At 39.9% G+C, this 17,730-nt stretch overlaps 2 protein-coding genes across 2 annotated transcripts; one reads left to right on the top strand and one right to left on the bottom strand.

Moving 5' to 3' along the window:
- The first annotated feature begins 194 nt into the window (after positions 1–194).
- kctd10 (potassium channel tetramerization domain containing 10) lies at positions 195–5,563 on the top strand. The gene is made up of 7 exons (XM_003451658.4): positions 195–322; positions 1,974–2,187; positions 2,280–2,449; positions 3,620–3,706; positions 3,809–3,861; positions 4,003–4,198; positions 4,294–5,563. The coding sequence occupies exons 1-7, from the start codon at positions 320–322 to the stop codon at positions 4,510–4,512; spliced, it is 942 nt and encodes a 313-aa protein (XP_003451706.1). The 5' UTR covers positions 195–319; the 3' UTR covers positions 4,513–5,563.
- myo1ha (myosin IHa) lies at positions 4,708–17,109 on the bottom strand. Its single transcript, XM_005473309.3, has 32 exons — positions 17,039–17,109; positions 14,107–14,241; positions 13,911–14,026; positions 13,353–13,551; positions 13,171–13,251; positions 12,647–12,826; positions 12,447–12,545; positions 12,260–12,373; positions 12,107–12,178; positions 11,902–12,021; positions 11,756–11,823; positions 11,515–11,620; positions 11,314–11,394; positions 11,140–11,231; positions 10,631–10,725; positions 10,481–10,527; positions 10,236–10,316; positions 10,020–10,125; positions 9,814–9,931; positions 9,582–9,695; positions 9,420–9,496; positions 9,271–9,339; positions 9,101–9,185; positions 8,845–9,007; positions 7,718–7,801; positions 7,545–7,638; positions 7,409–7,464; positions 7,200–7,335; positions 7,034–7,104; positions 6,693–6,790; positions 6,512–6,611; positions 4,708–5,952 (listed from the first exon to the last, which is right to left on the bottom strand). The coding sequence occupies exons 1-32, from the start codon at positions 17,042–17,044 to the stop codon at positions 5,926–5,928; spliced, it is 3,090 nt and encodes a 1,029-aa protein (XP_005473366.2). The 5' UTR covers positions 17,045–17,109; the 3' UTR covers positions 4,708–5,925.
- Between the last annotated feature and the right edge of the window lie 621 nt (positions 17,110–17,730).

The following is a 17,730-nucleotide window of genomic DNA, read 5'->3' as shown; positions in this document are numbered from 1 at the left end:
AAAAGCGGAAATATCTTAATGTAATTAAAACATTTTTGTTTTTTCAAATATGCGAGCAACAATAGTAGGGTATAACGGATGGGATGTGACGCGAGCTGAGGTGAACTACTGCGTTTTTATTTATTTATCATTTATCACTGCCGGGACACTTTTGCACTTTAACATAAAAATGTCACCTGCCCCTTTAAACACAGCTCCGGACCAATTGCTCCGGACGGTTGACGTCATTTTAATAACTGCGCAGCAGTGCACCGGAAGGAAGTGGGTGTTAGCTGACTGACGTTAGCAAGCTACAATTACGAAGTTTGCTGTGGGTTCTATGGTAAATATGATCGTTTTTCTGTTTTTGATTTTTAATTCAATAGACATGCTGTCGATATAATATAAAGAATGCTATTTTGTGGTTCGTGTTATAGTATATCATGTTTTTGGTGGTTTAAAACAATGTCGATAACTTTAGTTAATGCTAACTAGCTCATTAGCCGGGCTGGCTAAAATGAAATTTCTACTCGCTGGATTAAAGGATATGGCTCAGTGTTTGACTGGAAACAACTACGAAAGTCCATATAAATATAATGACGCTTTATATTAATGTAGTTAAATGCATATTAGATATATAACAAAAGTGCGTGTTCATAGCCGAGAAATTAAAAGACAATGCATGGGCTTCTGTCAAATAATGTCACACACCCTCATTCCCTTTAAACTACGTAAACCTATCCTGCTTAATGTCATGCTTTAACCGCCCCAAATGAATCTATTTTCTGCCAGGAGGGGTGAGAGTTAGATTTATAGGTATAAGTAAAGTTTACATATGGGGCGATTTTCAAAGACATGAAGTCAAGAAGCACTGTACAACAAAATTAAAAGTAAATAACAAGACAAAACCACAATGAACAAAAAAAAAAACGGGTAATAAAAACTGTAGTACTAATACAAAATCTCAAAAGTAAGCCCCAGAAAATCGCTTTCTAAAAAAGAGTCAGATAATGCTAGTTGGAGGGGTGGCACAAGGCTCTGTTCCCGCATCCACCCTTTGTCTCCAGTTTTGTACGAGGGACAGCTAATACATTTTGAGCCTACATCTTTAGTAAGAAGCTGAGATAAATAGTCTTGCACGTCTCCATTTAGTGCTCTGTATGCAACTGAGCTTTTAAAACTAATTTCAAAGTCAACTGGATGAGAAACTAGAGAAGTGTAAATGTGAGAGTAACATGAGCTTGCTTACTTGAATGTGTTAAGAGGTCTGGCTGCAGTATCTTCTTTTGTTTGGAGCTGTGACAGAGTTGATTTATATAAGATGGTAAGCAGGGCATCACAGTAATCTAGGCATGATGAATTAAATGGATGAACAATTTTCTCCAGTTTAGCTGTAGAGATGATTTCGAAATGTTACTTTAAATGAAAGAAACAAGAGCATAAGATAGATTAGACATGTAAATCAAAGTCCAGAGAATAATCAAATACAACATCTAGATTGTGAACAGGGAGCTTAGCAGATGAGCAAAAGGAAGTAAGCACTTCACTGATACAGATTTTTGATGTATTTATGTTTATTCATTTTCCTACATTACTCCCTTAAGTAGGTACTACTTAACTCCAGGTTTTGAGAGTTAGAAAAAAACTTGTTTGCTTTCAGATATCAGAGTGCATTGTCAGAACAATAAATGGGGCCCTGTAAATATAAGTTTGCTTTTCTTTGTCATCCTGATTCTTAAATCAGAAGCAGTCTAGTTTCATACTGTCAATACATGTTAGGACAATACTAGCATTAAACTGATCTTTCCAATTATATATGTAGTCTGATATTACTCATTTGTCTTAACCATTTAAAGGTGCTGTTTAGTGTTACTGTCAGCACCTTTAGAAAAAAAATAAGGAAACAATGAACATTTAATAATTAAATTGTAACAATTCCTTGTCTGATCCACTGATATCCATGTGTGACTTTGTTGTATTTTGTATTGTTCTAGGAAGAGATGTCAGGAGAGAGCGTGGTGAGCTCGCCAGTGCCGGCAGCTACAACCCGGACTACGTCCTTCAAAAGCTCCAGCCCCAGCTCAAAATATGTGAAGTTGAATGTGGGTGGAGCACTGTACTACACTACAATGCAGACACTAACTAAACAGGACACAATGCTCAAAGCAATGTTCAGTGGGAGAATGGAGGTCCTCACAGATAGTGAAGGTGAGCTGTTAGTAAAACCTTGATCATATGCAGCAATTATTTCATCACTGCAGTTAAATTGTTACTGACGTTTTAGCATTTGATACCCATAGGTTGGATCTTGATTGATCGGTGTGGGAAACATTTTGGAACAATCCTTAACTACCTTAGAGATGGCGCAGTCCCACTCCCAGACAGTCGACGGGAAACCGAGGAGCTCCTCGCTGAGGCCAAGTATTATCTTGTCCAAGGACTTGCCGATGAATGCACAGCTGCCTTGCAGGTACAATCATTACAAAGTTGCTTACCTTTGGAGTAAATCTTAAGTAACTAAGTTTCAGTAAAGTTATTGATACATTTGAAATTTTACATTTTACAAGTCAAAATCTGTTTTCATTCTTTTTTGTTCTTTTTCATTTTTATCTGGAAACAGCAGCAGAAATGTTTATTAAAATGCTTTTTGACAGCAGCTTTTTTTGGTATCTAATAACAGGTGTCCACGGGCATCACTAATGATATTATTAAAGGTGCAGAGGCTCATTTCATGGGATTAGTAACACTTGTGATTGATTTAAAAATATAGACCTTTTTGCAGCAATCAATTTTTTTGAAAGAATTTATTGGTTATCTTTGGTAAATTATCATAATCAGAATACTTAATTAATCCCCAGAGGAAATTATGTGGTCACAGTTGCTCCAAGACAGTAATAACAGTAACTAATTAAACTAAATTAAATAATACAATATATTACAAAGTTATAAAATATAACAAAATAGCTCTAATAAATACACATAGTTCCTATTATAAATATTACAGTATATCACGCAAGTATTAAAAATTTATAGTTGGCAGTGAGGTTCCCTTCTTATAATATTAAGTGTAATTTTCTCTGTAGAGGATGTTATATTAAGGGTGTGAAACTATTGCAGTTTGTACTGTACTTTTCATGGAGGAATTGTATATAAAGAGTCACAGGCAGGAATGATTTCCTGTTTCATTCAGTGGTGCATTTGGGTAATCTCAGTCTCTCACTGAACGTGCTCCCTTGACTAGCCAGCGCGTCATGGAGGGTGGAAGGCATTGTCCTTATCTTGAACAACATCTGCCTCTCTGACACCACCTTTTGAGAGTCCAGCTCCACCTGCACAGTATTACTGGCCTTTCGGGTCAGTTTATTGATTCTGTTGGCATCTGTGACCCTTAACCTGCTCCCCCAACATGCAACAGCATAGACTCGGCCAAAATAGACTCGTAGAAAAAAATTATTACATTTAATAAAAGTTTTCATCCTTTTTTTTAATTTGTTTGTTTGTTTCTCTTTTTTTTGTTTTATATATCCTCTTATCACATGTAAGTCTGTACCAACAGAATGGGATCCTGTGAAATTAACACTATGCAGCAGTTTTGTGTGTTTGTGTAATGTTTTCAGTGGAAAAATGTCTTTTTTTCCAGAACAAGGAAACATATGAACCCCTTTGTAAAGTGCCTCTGATGACGTCATCCAAAGAGGAGCAGAGGCTGATTGCTACCTCAAATAAGGTATGCTATGTCTGTAATACAATGTGGAGCACTTCATTTAGAATCAAGACATTTTTCATTTAATTTTCTTTTTTTAAAAGACAAACTTTGTTGTCCTCACAGCCAACAGTCAAACTGCTGTATAACAGAAGCAACAACAAGTATTCATACACCAGGTGAGCCCTACTCAACGATCATGGGGTCAAGTTTGTCTAGATTTAAAAAAAAAAATAAAATAATAATAATCAAGTCGTTACATACAGTCAAGTCAGTTATCATAATAAGTGACCTCTCTTTTAACTTTCTTTCCTCCACAGCAATTCTGATGACAACATGCTAAAAAATATTGAGCTTTTTGACAAATTGTCGTTGCGGTTCAATGGGCGAGTGCTCTTCATCAAAGACGTGATTGGGGATGAGATCTGTTGCTGGTCTTTTTATGGGCAGGGGCGTAAAATTGCTGAAGTGTGTTGCACTTCCATTGTTTATGCCACTGAAAAGAAGCAGACAAAGGTAAATATTCTTTGCAGAGTAATTTGCAGTTTCATAAAAACTGGCTAAATAAATCTCTCTTCTGTCTCTTGAGTAACATTTTACTTTTTTCCTAGGTTGAATTCCCAGAGGCTCGAATCTATGAGGAGACCCTCAACATCCTTTTGTATGAGTCCCATGATGGCAGAGGTCCAGACAATGCTCTGTTAGAGGCCACAGGGGGTCCTGCATGGCGATCTAACCACCTGGATGAGGATGAGGAGCGAGAACGAATTGAGCGCGTCCGTAGGATTCATATCAAACGACCTGATGACCGTACACACCACCACCAGTGATTCTCAACTTTGACCAGTCAACCTGTGATCCCAGACAGTATTTGCACCATGCTTGTGCCTTACAACACCCAGCGCCTCTTTCATTTATTTCCCTCATATTTTACCAGCATCCCCCAGAGGATTATAATGACATACAGTGTCATACAGCGGTGTGTAGTGGTGAAGTGGTTGTGTGCAGTCCTCTTTTCTTTTTTTCCCCCTCTTTGTCATCTCGTTTTTTGTCTCTTCTTGTTGGTCATGATAACTTGTATCACTGTTTTCTGCTACTGTGTAGAAGATCATGAACATGGATGTTTGCATTCATCACTGAGTGTGTAGCAGGAAGAAAATACCATATTACCGGTGTAAAGCTGTTATTGGATGTCCTAATTAAATTACATGCAGAAGACGAGTTATGTCATGGAAGCAGCTAGTAATGTAGATAGTTTAGTTTTTCTTTGCCGTGGTTCCGACAGGTCCATTTTAAAGTCTCAAGTGGATGAACCGGGTGTTGTACTTAATGAGGTCACACGGTGGCACTGTTTTACTCTTAGATGATATTAACCAAGGCTATAATGTAGCCTGTCTATAATTGCAATGAAGGCTTTCTAATCCTGAATATTTTCTTAATATATTTAGACAGTAAAAATTACAGGTGGATGAAGCAGTATTCCCTGTAATACTTCTGCCGTATTTAGTTCTAACATTGACGCAGTTTCCCTTCACTCCACTAAACAAATCATTATTTTCAGTGGAAGGAACTTGAGCTGTGACCTGAGGTGTTAAATGTACTGGGCTGATTGAATGATGGATGCTGAGGTTGATGTGAATGACTGTAACTAGATATCGCTCTAGCAGGAAGGGAACCCTGTCTACAAGCTTATAACAGGGATAGAAATTAGACCTGTCCTTCATCATCGCATTCATCACAGAATGTACCGTTTGCACACTATAGGTTTAAGTTATATGTTTAACAATCACAGTACTTGTAGGTCTGTTGTACAGAAGTAAACATAAATGTATGTTTTATATTTATACACACTTTATCACAAATAAATTTCTACAGACATTCTTTTGTGCTGATTTTAATTTACAACATCAGTGAACGTACAAATTTATTATACATATGGCTTCATTGTTCAAAATTAGAATTGCATCAGTTTTTGGTACCTTAAGAGTTTTGTCATTTTAAGTGTTGTTCAGACACAAACAATTGTAAAATGATAGCATCTTCTTTCTTTTCTTAATGAGGTGAAGAAATTTTGATTATGACTAGTGTAAAATTCTGTCCAGCAAACAGGCTCAGCCAAGATTCCTCAGGTTCATCTCTTTCTGGGCAGATGTGTTTCCTGCAGACATGGTGATCATCTCCTTAGTGGTCTCCTGATGAAATATGCAGAGGCATCTTATGTGTCTCCTCCTCAGCCTCACACGTTACCGTGTCCTTGCCCGAGTGGCAACCTGCAGTAGCAAACAATGATGCTGTGTCAGCATTTGTAACTTCATTGTAGCCCTTAATTGTAGACTTAAAATGGCACGTCTGGTCGTTGAGTTTCCATGTCAGGTTTATGTATAGAGATACAACCGAAAGCAGCAAATACTAACTAAGGTGCTGTATAACTTGTAGGAAACACAAAAGTGGATGAAATAAGAAAAAGGATAGTATAAAACAGCGACAATATAAATGAGTCTAAACCTAAACTTGATTAAAAGTCATGTTAGGGGATAAACATGGACTAAAATTGGACAATCTAACGCTCAAGGCGAGTCTGTTCCAAACCATAGAAAATGAATGGTACAAGCACCTTTTGTAAATATGGATTTAGGAACCATTAAGAGTTTTTTGACACATGAGCAAACTGATCCGGCTGTGACACAAAAGTGCAGGATTTTGGCAAGCTAGGACTGAGCATTTAAGGATTTTAAAACAAATAATAAACGTTCAAATATAATCTGAAAAAAAAAAATGATAGCCAGTCTGCACAGAAACATGAGATAAAAGAGATAAGGCCCAACTCACCACCATCAGGTGACCATTCTTGGCCTTGTATACCATGGGCTCAGGCCCAGTGCTAAAGTCCACTGCTCCTCCTTTTCCAGCCTGGATTTCAAAGTTGATGCTGTGAATTAATGCAAACACAAGCAGTTTAGCTCAATGTGCATTTCAAATTAGATCTCTAAATTTCGAAACTCAGGCTCACCTGCCCTGAACCACCTTGATGGCATTTTGTTTGTTAGCAATGACACAGAGTTTGGTCAAAAGCTCAAACAAGTGGTCGCACTGTACTACCAGATCCCCCTGAAACAGCCAGATAAAAGTTGTGTTAGAATCATCCACCTGAAAATCTTTCAAAATTTTCACTACATACGTGTTCCCCCTTCATTTTAGTTACTCTGCATTATCAGCAGAGCAAAAGCCTTTCTATGGTTTAACTTGTTCCACCATATCTAATCATGTCATTTAAACTACAAATAAACTTTATTGGTCTCACCATTAGCAAAAAAGCAAAAAAAGGCAAGCTTGATCCTTACATTTGCATACCTTTTGTTTAGGTTCTTCACGTGTTATGTGGAATACAATGGTGCTGTCAGTCAAGTTACTGACAGAAATCCCTGCAGTGAGTCAAATAATAGAAGCATGTAGCCCCACATTTGAGAATGAAGATATCTGATGGCTAATAAAATATATATTAGCACACTGGTCTGACCTTTGAGAGAGGTGTACAGCACTCTCTGCTTGATCTTAGCTTCCTCTATCACATAGACAGCTGTCTGGGTGAGGATGAGCTGTCGCTGCCTCGGTTTGAAGCCATTCCTGTCATACTTAATTACTGGAACGCAGTACTGCAGAAACACAGCATATATCAGTGCATCTTTGGTGTGAACTGCCCATAGAAGTATACAGACATTTTATTACCTTTATACGCTCGTTGCGAATCATCTGGATGACCCTTGGGTTTATGTCTTCCTCACCTATTAAGTGAGATGTTAAATGACATATGAATGATGGCTCTAAAATGAACAGGCATTGTGTGAGGGTGTCTGATATTTACTGATTCTGCTGTCGGCAAATGGATGGGCAACACTCTGTGGATAACTGTCCTTTTTCCCCTTGAAGATGGAGCTGGTGATCAGCTTCATTTGAAACTGAAGGGACAAAAAGGGAATGGAAAATTTAACTGTGATGACTACAAAGAGAAAAAGACTGCCCTTTAATGTGGCTTACCTGTGCTTTCTTCTGCGGTGTGATTCCTCGCACATATTTCCGCACCATAAGACGGTAGTGAAGCTTACGCAGCATCTCTGATGTCTAATGAAGAACGAAATCAGTTCTTCAAGTCAAGATAAAACTATTCAGTCAGTTTTGCATTAAGTTGATTAGTCGTTATTACTATATATTCCTATGTGGAAATAAAAAAGAGCATACACTCACTGGCCACTTTATTAAGTGCACCTTATACAACTCAATGCATTTAGCCATGCAGACACGGTGAAGACTACCTGCGGAAGTTCAAACTGAGCATGACAGTGAGGGAGGAAGATTATTTAAGTGGCTTTCAGTGTAACATGGTGTCTGAGCATTTCAGAAACTGATGATCTACTGGGATTTTGTTAATAACCATCCCTAGGGTTTACAGAGAATGACCAGAAAAAGAGAAAATATCCAGTGGGCGGCAGTTCTCTGGGTGAAAATGTGTCGTTGATACTAGAGGTCAGAGGAAAATGACCAGACTGCTTCGAGCGGATAGGAAGGCAACAGTAACCCAAAATAACCACTTGTTACAATCAAGATATGCACAACATATCAAATCTTGAAGCAGTTGGGTTAAAGCAGCAGAAGTCCACAGTGGGTGCCACGCAGCCAGCTAAGAACAGCAAACTGAGGTGGCAGTATTCATCGGTGTTAAACATTAGACAATAAAAACTAACCATCTTTTTGTTGTTGCTGATCATGCCCATCCCTTTATGACCAACATGTACCAATCTTCTGATCTGCACAAGATCATCTCAGACTGGACCAAAATCTCAGAGAAATTTTTGAATCTGTGCCACGAAGAAGGCAGTTTCAAAGGCAACAGGGCAAGCAAGGTGTATCTAATAAAGTGGCCACTGAGTGTATTCTCACATGGAAATACATAAAAAAAATTATAGAAACATATAAGACACACATATCTCATTCTATAAAATACTTGTGACATTTTTTCTTATATAACTCAATGTTTACTTGATTCAAATACAGTTCATGTAATTTTATGTGAAAAATTAAAAAGGACCACAGTTATGAATGCATTAGTATTAGAAACAGTTGCTTGATTTTGTTTCTCTGTTTCATTGTTATATGACTTATAGCACCTCTGTGAGCACAGCTGGTGGAGTTAGCCAGGTGGTTTTATCCAAAACGGTTTTTGGGAGGTTGTCTCTAAGTCTGTTCAGGTAATTTTGCCTCACGAAGGCCAGGTACTCTGAGTTATCTGTGTTTTTTGCCTGCCCTCTGGTCATGTAGCCTTTGATAAATCTGAAATGTGTGGCAAAGAACGGGATCAGTTCAAATGTAACAGGGACACTGATGGGGGCATTTTTTATTTATGATGTTTACGTGTTTTCTTACTTCTTGATGACTTTTACCGCCCAGGCTCTCTTCTCCTTTTCCTTCCTAGCCTGCGTTCCTCTCCAACAAGATTCAATCTTAGTGGCTGAGGAGATTAAAAATAGAGATTATCTAATATTTTTTATTGCTAACAAAATTTTTTCTATCATTCTGGATGTTGTGACATTTACCAGCTTCTTTCTGTTTTCTGTATTCTCCCTTTGCCCTGTAGCCTTTGTATTTCGCCTGGATGCGTGTTGCTGCAAATCCAGAGCAAAAAATATAAATCAGTGTGATTGTGAGACAGGATGACTGAAGGTTTAAGGCAGTTGACACTCACCCAGTTCATGTTTGCATTTCTCATAAGCATCCTCTGTGGCGAACAGTGTCCTGGGGTGACGGATGAAAATTTTGGTCCTGCAATAAACAAATCAGCAACTTGTACTTTTGTGATTCCTCGCATAAGCTGGATTTGTTGAGGTAACGAGAAAGACTTCCTCACCGTCCCATTTTGTACTCATCTGGCAGGTAGCCCAGATGTTGAACCAGCACTTCCACTCCATCAGCGGCTACTCCTCTCCAGTGTGGCCAGGTGGCTGGGCACAATGGTTTATATCTGTAAGACCAGCCAAACAAACTGTGCTCGAAAGAATCCGCTCAGTTCACCTAGAGCTTACATTTAAAACGTAAACATAAATTTCCCTGAAATTGAGAAACTCTACGGTCCTTTATACCTCTTCAAAAAAACGTCGTATTTACGTCTGTAAGCAAAACCAGCTCGTCTGACTCTGAGGTGCTCCATCAGACCCAGGTACTTCACCTGATGCCTGATCAGTGCTTCATCAAACTGACCTGTGATGTAACGATAAATACATGATTGATTTGATCTTATTCAAACATTTCTGTGTCATTAACATCTACCTTTTGTTAGTTAATGTACCTGACTGCTTGGACTCGTTAGATTTTAGGCACCGTATGTACCAGGCCTCTTTAGCCATGAGGATCTCTGTCAGCTTCTGCAGGCTGCTCTTAAACTGAGTCACCACCTGCAAACACAACACAAGGGTCACAATGTCCTTTCCACCTGACTCCCCTCAGCAGTTAAGTTAGATGTTATGGATGAAGGATATGGAGGGTCAAACATGGGTGAACGTACTGTTTCTGGTCTTCTCCTGCTGTCTGGATCCATGGATGAGAAGCACTCTTTGACTATGTCATTTTTAGACTGACACATAAGCTTTGAGAAGGTGGAGGGACACACAAGCACACATCAACACACAGATTTAGGCAGTTACTTTAACTTTAATTAATCAAATACTGAGAAAATACCCCCATCTTTTGCTATTTACAGTAAAGTCTAAAACACATCTTTATCTGACATAATATCAGCTGTAGACTTACATCTTTTATGTTTCTATATAGTAGGTCGTTGTTTTTGTCCAGGAAACCTAGATTAACATAAAAAAATTATCAGTGTCTTAGGGATGTCAGTTCAAAGCAAAAAGGTTTAAATGGTTGAGTCACAGGGGATGAGACTGTGGTTTTCTTTACCCACAACACAGTAGGTGACCTCCCCGGCATAATGCAAGAGACGGAAATCTCCCCTCTCCAGAGTCTTACGTGTCATTTTGTCAGCTAGTTTGTGCCTGCAGTCAAAGAGGTGCAGAGAGACAGAGGGATGAAGAGTGAGAGGCTTTATAGTCGAATCCTAATCCTCCGTCTCTATCGGCTCACTGTCGACTCCCTCACAGGCCACCAGTCAACAGAACACCAATGAAAGGAGTCAGACTTTAGTTGTACAGGCTTTGAATTGTACAGTAGATAGACAGTGGATTTAATTACGGTAAATGATGTTATTTTTGAAGTCACTAATCAACATTATCAAAACAAACAAAAAAACTTTATTGTGACTCTGGAATAACCAGCAGTCCTGTTTATAGATATAAATGGGATGGGATGTACTACGCGTGTGTGTGTGTGTGTGTGTGTGTGTGTGTGTGTGTGTGTGTGTGTGTGTGTGTGTGTGTGTGTGTGTGTGTGTGTGTTAGGTCATTACTCACGTGACAAAGTGGGGGTGATTCCCCATCTTTTCTTCCAGTCTCTCCAGGAAGGTCAGATCTGTGGCATCTCCTGGCCTGAGACACTCCTCATCCTGCAAAATAATCATTGGGAATCATCTTGAACGGTATTTTTAAAACAGTTATAAATGGCCATCCCAGTGTGAACATACACACCAGCAATGATATAATTCCTCTGTGTTTTTCCTCGATTAGATCACAGATGATCTTATTGTTGAAGAACTGAACTGGCTCCCACTGGTGGAAAAAGAGATGAGAACTACACAGTTACAAGCATGTGAAAAAAAGCAGCCGCTTATATGTTTTCTGCATGTCCGCCTGTTTGCTTGTTTGTTTGCTGGGGAGAGGGGGGTTTACCTCAATGCCCTCTGCTTCATATTCTTCCTGCTCCGATTTAAGTGTCAGCTCAATGAAAAGCTGCTGCAGCTTCTCGTTGCAATAGTTTATACAGAACTGCTCAAAACTGAGGGAAAGGGTCAAGAAAGAGGTGAAAAGTAAGTTTGCAGGTTTCATAAAGATTATGAGGTAAATAAAACAGCTATCTGTTTCCGAAAGCAGCTAAAATTAAAAAGAAAAAACACAGAAAGATTACACCTACCTGTTTACATAGAAAACCTCAAATCCATATATGTCCAAAAGCCCTATAACAGTCTTTCGTGAAGGGTCCTAGTGAAAGAAAAAAAAAGTATAAAAACACATCCTGGCAGGTGAGATTTGTCATTTGAAACACATCCTTATAGTCACTTTGTTCTCCATTGACTCGTTGATCCGGTTGACCAGCCAGGTGAAGGTCTGCCCATAGATAGCTTTGGCTAAGGCATCTCTGGCATAGATGGCGTGATCAGTTGTGAAAGGGCTGAGGACCTTTTAGAGTAACAAAGCATCATACGTGAGTTTATGGTTTAAATAGAAACACAAATCTGTTATTGTTATTTTAGCAAATGTGAACCTGATCTTTTTTGGCTTCAATCTTCCTGAATGTTAGGCCCTCTTGGAGTCTGTGCGCATCCACTCCTAGCAGCTGTGAAGAAAACTAAACATTAAAAATCTTATTGATATGCGTAATGAATATGTAAAGAATTAATATTTTCTACTTTCTTACATTTGAGACCCAGTGCAGCTCTGTGTTGTTGTTCAGGAGGGCGTGACCTTTACTATCAGAGTCAAACCGCACATTCCCCAGGTGGAGAACGCTTGCAATGACCTCAAACAAGTGCTGCACAAAATTATAATTTATAAGCAAGACTGACTGCTGTGAATGAAGCCATCTGCAACAGCATCCAACTCACATTGGTGGCAGTCTCATCAAAGTTGATGATTTGAAGTGCGTTTTTTACTGTTTTCCAGTCATTTTTGTCATTAATGGATTGTACAATGGCACACTGCCCCTGTTAGAAACAATGAACATAGAAAAAACACTGTTTCTGAAAGTGTTCTACTTTATTATCAGATTTTATGTTAACAACAAAGCCCACTGACTTATGCGTACCTGTGTTAGATAGTTATAATGCTGGCAACCTCTCTCCAAGCCCAGCTGATGCAGCAAGTCGTCTGATCCTCCCTCTACCAGCTGATAAAAGATGTGAAAGTTTCTCTCCCCGTGATTCTGATGCACAACCCTTGATTTCTCCAGCAGGTAGTTCAGGATATGGCCTCCAACAGCGTCCCCCTATGGGCATCATGATCCTAAAGACAGCAGCTCTACAACTTGCAGAAAAAACACAGCCTATGGTCCAGTGGCCAGATTGAAAACTGTTTAGGATAAAGAATCTCCTTCTGTTTCAGGAAAGTTGACTTTTGTTAAGCAGTCGTCATTTTTTTACATAAATTAAATAAATCTGGAACCAATTTGATGTTTTTCAGGCTTCATGTAATGTTGTTTGTACCCATGCTACAACTTTTTTTGTCTTCTATAGCAAAAATAATCACACCACAACCAACTACACTCAAGGCACCAAACAACAGTAAGCTAAGTTTTTGTCCTTTTCTGTGAATCCAGCATCTGATCCTTACCTGGCCGTCAAACTGGATGTCCATATATTTCCCAAATCGGCTTGAGTTGTCATTTTTTAGTGTTTTGGCATTACCAAAAGCCTGTGGGGGAAAAGAAAAGTCAAATCATTCACAGTAATTGATGATCTGTCCCTCTTCACTATATGTCAGTGCACTTCTACAGCATGTAGTAACCATCAAACCTCCAGGACGGGGTTGGACATGAGCATTTTGTCTCTGACTGTGTTTAGCAGAGTGGTGCTGGGACAGCTGACGGCATAATACTGCAAAATCTTCTTGGAGGCCTCTGTTTTTCCTGCTCCGCTCTCACCAGAGATGAGGATGAAGTGATTGTTGAACTCTGTCAGCATGGTGTGGTACGCATTATCTGCCAAGGCATAACTGTTGGGTGTAGAGCAGTTACAGTATTTCAGTAGTAAACTTTGAACTGCACTCCGAGTTATTTCAGTTGAAAGAACACAGGAGTGGGCTCATTTCCTTATGTGTGCTTTCAGCCAAATAACACACCATGACACAAAGTTCAAATCATCTCACACTGATTTATTAAACACTGCAATAAATGACCTCCACGGTCACCAGGTCTCAATCCCATAGAGCACATTTAAGATGTGGTGGAACGCGAGTTTCACATCATGGACGTGCAGCCGACAATTTTGCAGGAACTGAGTGATGCTGTTAATTTTATTTTGAATAACAGGTGCACCTAACAAAGCAGCCAGTGAGTGTGAATGCAAACTCACATGTGGGGTGGCAGCTCAAAAAAGTTGACACCCATGTAGATATCCATCTGCTTCTTGTTGTAGATGTCCAGCTCTTTATATGGATTGACAGACACTAACAACGTTCCAATGTAAGTCTAAAAGAATGGGTTAAAAATTGTCACGTTTTTTGCAAAAAAAATGACAAGTGTGAAAGGAAGGTTTAAATTGTACTCACATAGATGAGATCCTTGCTGAAGCGTTTCTTGAGGTTGCTCAGAAAGGCCGCTTCCGTGGTTTCATCCAGCAGTACAAAGTCCTGGATTCCCACGCGGTCCCTGGCAGTCAGGGCGCCCTCCATGTCTAGCTGACCCTGTGCAACAAGTTGTAACAACAATGTAGCAGCTGAATGCACTAGGAAATGTGACATTTCTAGTGTTTACCTCCATAAATTGTCCATTTTATATGTCTAAAACAAATTTGCTCCACAACTGCATATTCTGTGCTTCACAGGGAAAGTTTTACTTATTTATTTATTATTTATTCCCATATTAATTAGATGAGCAAAAGTAACACTTTCAAGTTGTGCATGCACAACATTATATCAGAATTTTCAGTCATGTGTTTTGACAACTGCAGCTGGATGTTTGAATGTTTGGATTAATGGCTCCAAGGGGGAGGACAACACTAAAAAAGTGCCATAAAAAGAACAAACATGGTGTCCTTTAGTTCTATTGAAGCAAGAGGTCCAGAGGTCCTGTGTGTCTTTGAAGCTAAGGTCCGTGATTGTGCAGATGAACAGACAGAAGATAATGATCACTACACAGCACACAGGGACCTTGGCTGGCAGCCCATGGTTCACTTGAGCTGACGCACCAACCAAACACAACACACTGTGCAAATGGACTTGGGGAGCCCGAAACAGCGGCACATTTAAGAAGCATAGTGGGAAAAAAATTCCACCAATCTGTTTTGCATTCGCAGCACCAACACTCGGACCAAAGGTTTTCACAGCTTTTGTTGGTTTTGTGTTTTTTTTTCTCTGTCTCTCTCTCTCCTTTGGAAGCAGAAGTCCTTTGATTCTCAGCTCTCTCTGTAAAACATTAAAAAAGATAATCCATTGGATCTAATTGACACAAAGTCCTCCTTCTCTTCCCCACCAACCCACTCTCCTCCCCTGCCTCTATTCTCCGCCTATGGCCCTCGTTTCTTCTGAGAAAGGCCAAGTGTTTTTGTCCTGTAAATACCACGGAGCAGAGACAAAAAAGACGTCTTTAAAATGCAGTCTACAATCCATTACACATATTCCCCCTGCATAACCATTCAGTAATTATTCATTAGAAAACATTTAACGTCACAGTGAATTTCACACTAGGCAGTCGAAACACAATAGAGGAGATTTGGCCTATTTTGGGGTGAGGAGTTGGGGAGGGGTTCGCTGTACAGAGGAAGGGCGAAGGCGAAAGGAGTGCGGGAGGAGGGGAGCAGTATTTGTCTGATCTGAGAACCTCTGAAACGGGGCTGTCTTGAGACAACGGGACAGACTAAATAGTGCACTAACGGTCTGTGCCCCGCTGCTTGCTGTGACACTCATTTAGTGTGCTTTAGTGTGCCCCGAGGCCAAACAATAGAGGCTTGTTCTTAGCAATCTTGTGCTGTAATTTGGACTTCATTACTTTGCTCATACTGGGCCTCACAGAAGGATAGAGGAGGCTAGTCAGATGAGAGTGGGGTTTTTTGTTGTTGTTTTTTTTTTTTCCACCTGTCAGCCCCGACCCCCAGTGCTCTCACCCCTCTCGGCAACAATACCCCTCACCCCGTGTCCCCACCAATAACCCTCACCCGGCCCCCTCGCCCACCTCCCACCCACCCACTTTAAGCCAATGAGACAGGTGAACAATATCATTGAAGGAACTCTTTTTGGGACGTCAGAATCAATCTGGCACTGTGATGGTAGTGGTGCTGCTGTGGGGTATCTTTGACACCCCCTTCTTTCATGGGAACAAACTTCTCTCAGGGCAGCACAAGCAGACAATGTGCTGGGACAGCGTGACTTAGAGATCTGCCATACAGTATTACAAGTAATAACATGAACAGATAAGCTCCTGTCAAGAGAAGGATTATTGCATTCAGCCATGATAATAATGCTAATGTTTTAGATTTTTGGACTAAATCTAAAGGTCTGCTGGTTTCCATTCAGGCTTCCTTTGGTGTTCTGCAGGTATTTCTTTTTAAGAAAGCTGTCTGCAGCAAGTGGGAGCGTTCCTAATGACACTATGCAAGACAGGCTAAATCCTTAGAGTCTGAGCTGAAAGAAGCGCCTAATTATTGAAAGCATTCCCCTCATTCTTGTGTTATTTGTAACTCTGTCTTTCCTCATATATATATTTATACATATATATATATATGTGGAATGATGGAATGAGAGAGAGAGAGAGCGGGAAAACAGTTTAGAAACAGAACTAGATACTTATAATTAAACAATAGATGGCACAATCTGACGCACAGTGGAAAGAAGGATTATGTAATGAATCCTGAATGAACTCACTGTCAGATCAGGTGAATTGCTTAGCTACCTCAAAGCGCAACCAATTGTATTTTAATTAAGAGATGGTTCCTCATCTTGGTCTAGAGTGTCAGTGGTGCCTGAGACAGTGACCTCATCGGTGAGATGAGGAAGGGAGCAGCTGCTAGGACAATTTATCAACTTACAGGAAAAAGTTATCTCCCTTTTAAAGAGGGTTGCAGTTGAAAATTTGACATCCAGTGAAGAATAGCTCCACTTAATCACAATAATACTTCCTGTTAGCTTAGCGCAGTTTTATCTCACAACGGCTTTTTTTCTCCCAAACCATCATTTAGCAAGACTTTCCTTTCTGACCAGTGTTAGATGAGATGAGTAAGACCACCTTTAGACCTGCATGCTGAATATCAAGCTACCAAATCTGTCTACCACCCCCTCTTAACACAAACCCCTCTTTCAAAAGAAAAGAAATGAAAACTGATATTTTACACCTTTTTGCAAAGATGAAGATATTTTGTTACCTCCAAACTCAATGAGAAATAAAGCCCAGGCCTCAACACCACTCACAACACACAGGCTTACTTTAAAACTCCTTGTGATGAAGAAAACACACAGCAATGGTTACAGCTTAAGAGAAAAGCCAAACCTGCATTCTGAAGCTGTATTATTGCTGCAGCCAGGTGCAGAAACTCAGCGAGGATCCAAAGTCAAACGAGGCCCCCCCTCCTACTGAAGTGAGACAAAAATAGTGTATCCTCCTGTGTCTGCTTGCATCGAAGTAATCAGTGAAGGACTGGCTTCTTGAAAGTTAGTTGCCAAAGGTCAGGACTATAATGTAAGTAGGAAAAAAAAAACCTTAGCTAGTAGCTCACTGGTGCAGCATCCTGTGGCAGTACCATGTTGGTGATGCTGTATGGAAGCTGATGCACATATATGTTTCTCCACATCATGCTGAACCAGGCTCAGGCTCAGGGCACTGTGGGCTGAGTACTTAATCATTTATGTTGTGGTAGGTGGAGGGACAGAGAGATCTTATTCAGCGTTTACCTGGGTATCTACTGCTCTGCTGAGTGTAACATAACAATACAGAAACAAGATCCAAACTACACCAATTCAACCCCCCCTTCCCTCTCTCTTTCTTCTCTCTGTCTCATTCTCTTTTTTCCTCCATCTAAGCTCCATTACATCACTACCAACAGCAAAAAAGGCCCCATTCTTCTAACTGGCACATTCCAGGTCTGGTTACTGATCTTTGATTAGGTGGGAACATTTACAGACTAATCACCACTTCTTTACTATTCATTATAACAATGTTACTCAGGGGAGCACTGCTACTGA

This window comes from Oreochromis niloticus, linkage group LG12 (assembly GCF_001858045.2).
Source record: "Oreochromis niloticus isolate F11D_XX linkage group LG12, O_niloticus_UMD_NMBU, whole genome shotgun sequence".
Taxonomy (NCBI): domain Eukaryota; kingdom Metazoa; phylum Chordata; class Actinopteri; order Cichliformes; family Cichlidae; genus Oreochromis; species Oreochromis niloticus.
This window is presented reverse-complemented; position numbering and strand designations above follow the sequence as displayed.

Excerpts from the sequence above, each read along its gene's own strand:
- kctd10 (XM_003451658.4), top strand. Across the intron at positions 3,707-3,808 it reads TGATTGCTACCTCAAATAAG|CCAACAGTCAAACTGCTGTA; the intron begins GTATGCTATGTC and ends TTGTCCTCACAG. Across the intron at positions 4,199-4,293 it reads CTGAAAAGAAGCAGACAAAG|GTTGAATTCCCAGAGGCTCG; the intron begins GTAAATATTCTT and ends CTTTTTTCCTAG.
- myo1ha (XM_005473309.3), bottom strand. Across the intron at positions 7,802-8,844 it reads CACCAGCTGTGCTCACAGAG|ACATCAGAGATGCTGCGTAA; the intron begins GTGCTATAAGTC and ends GTTCTTCATTAG. Across the intron at positions 6,612-6,692 it reads ATCAAGGTGGTTCAGGGCAG|CATCAACTTTGAAATCCAGG; the intron begins GTGAGCCTGAGT and ends ATTAATTCACAG.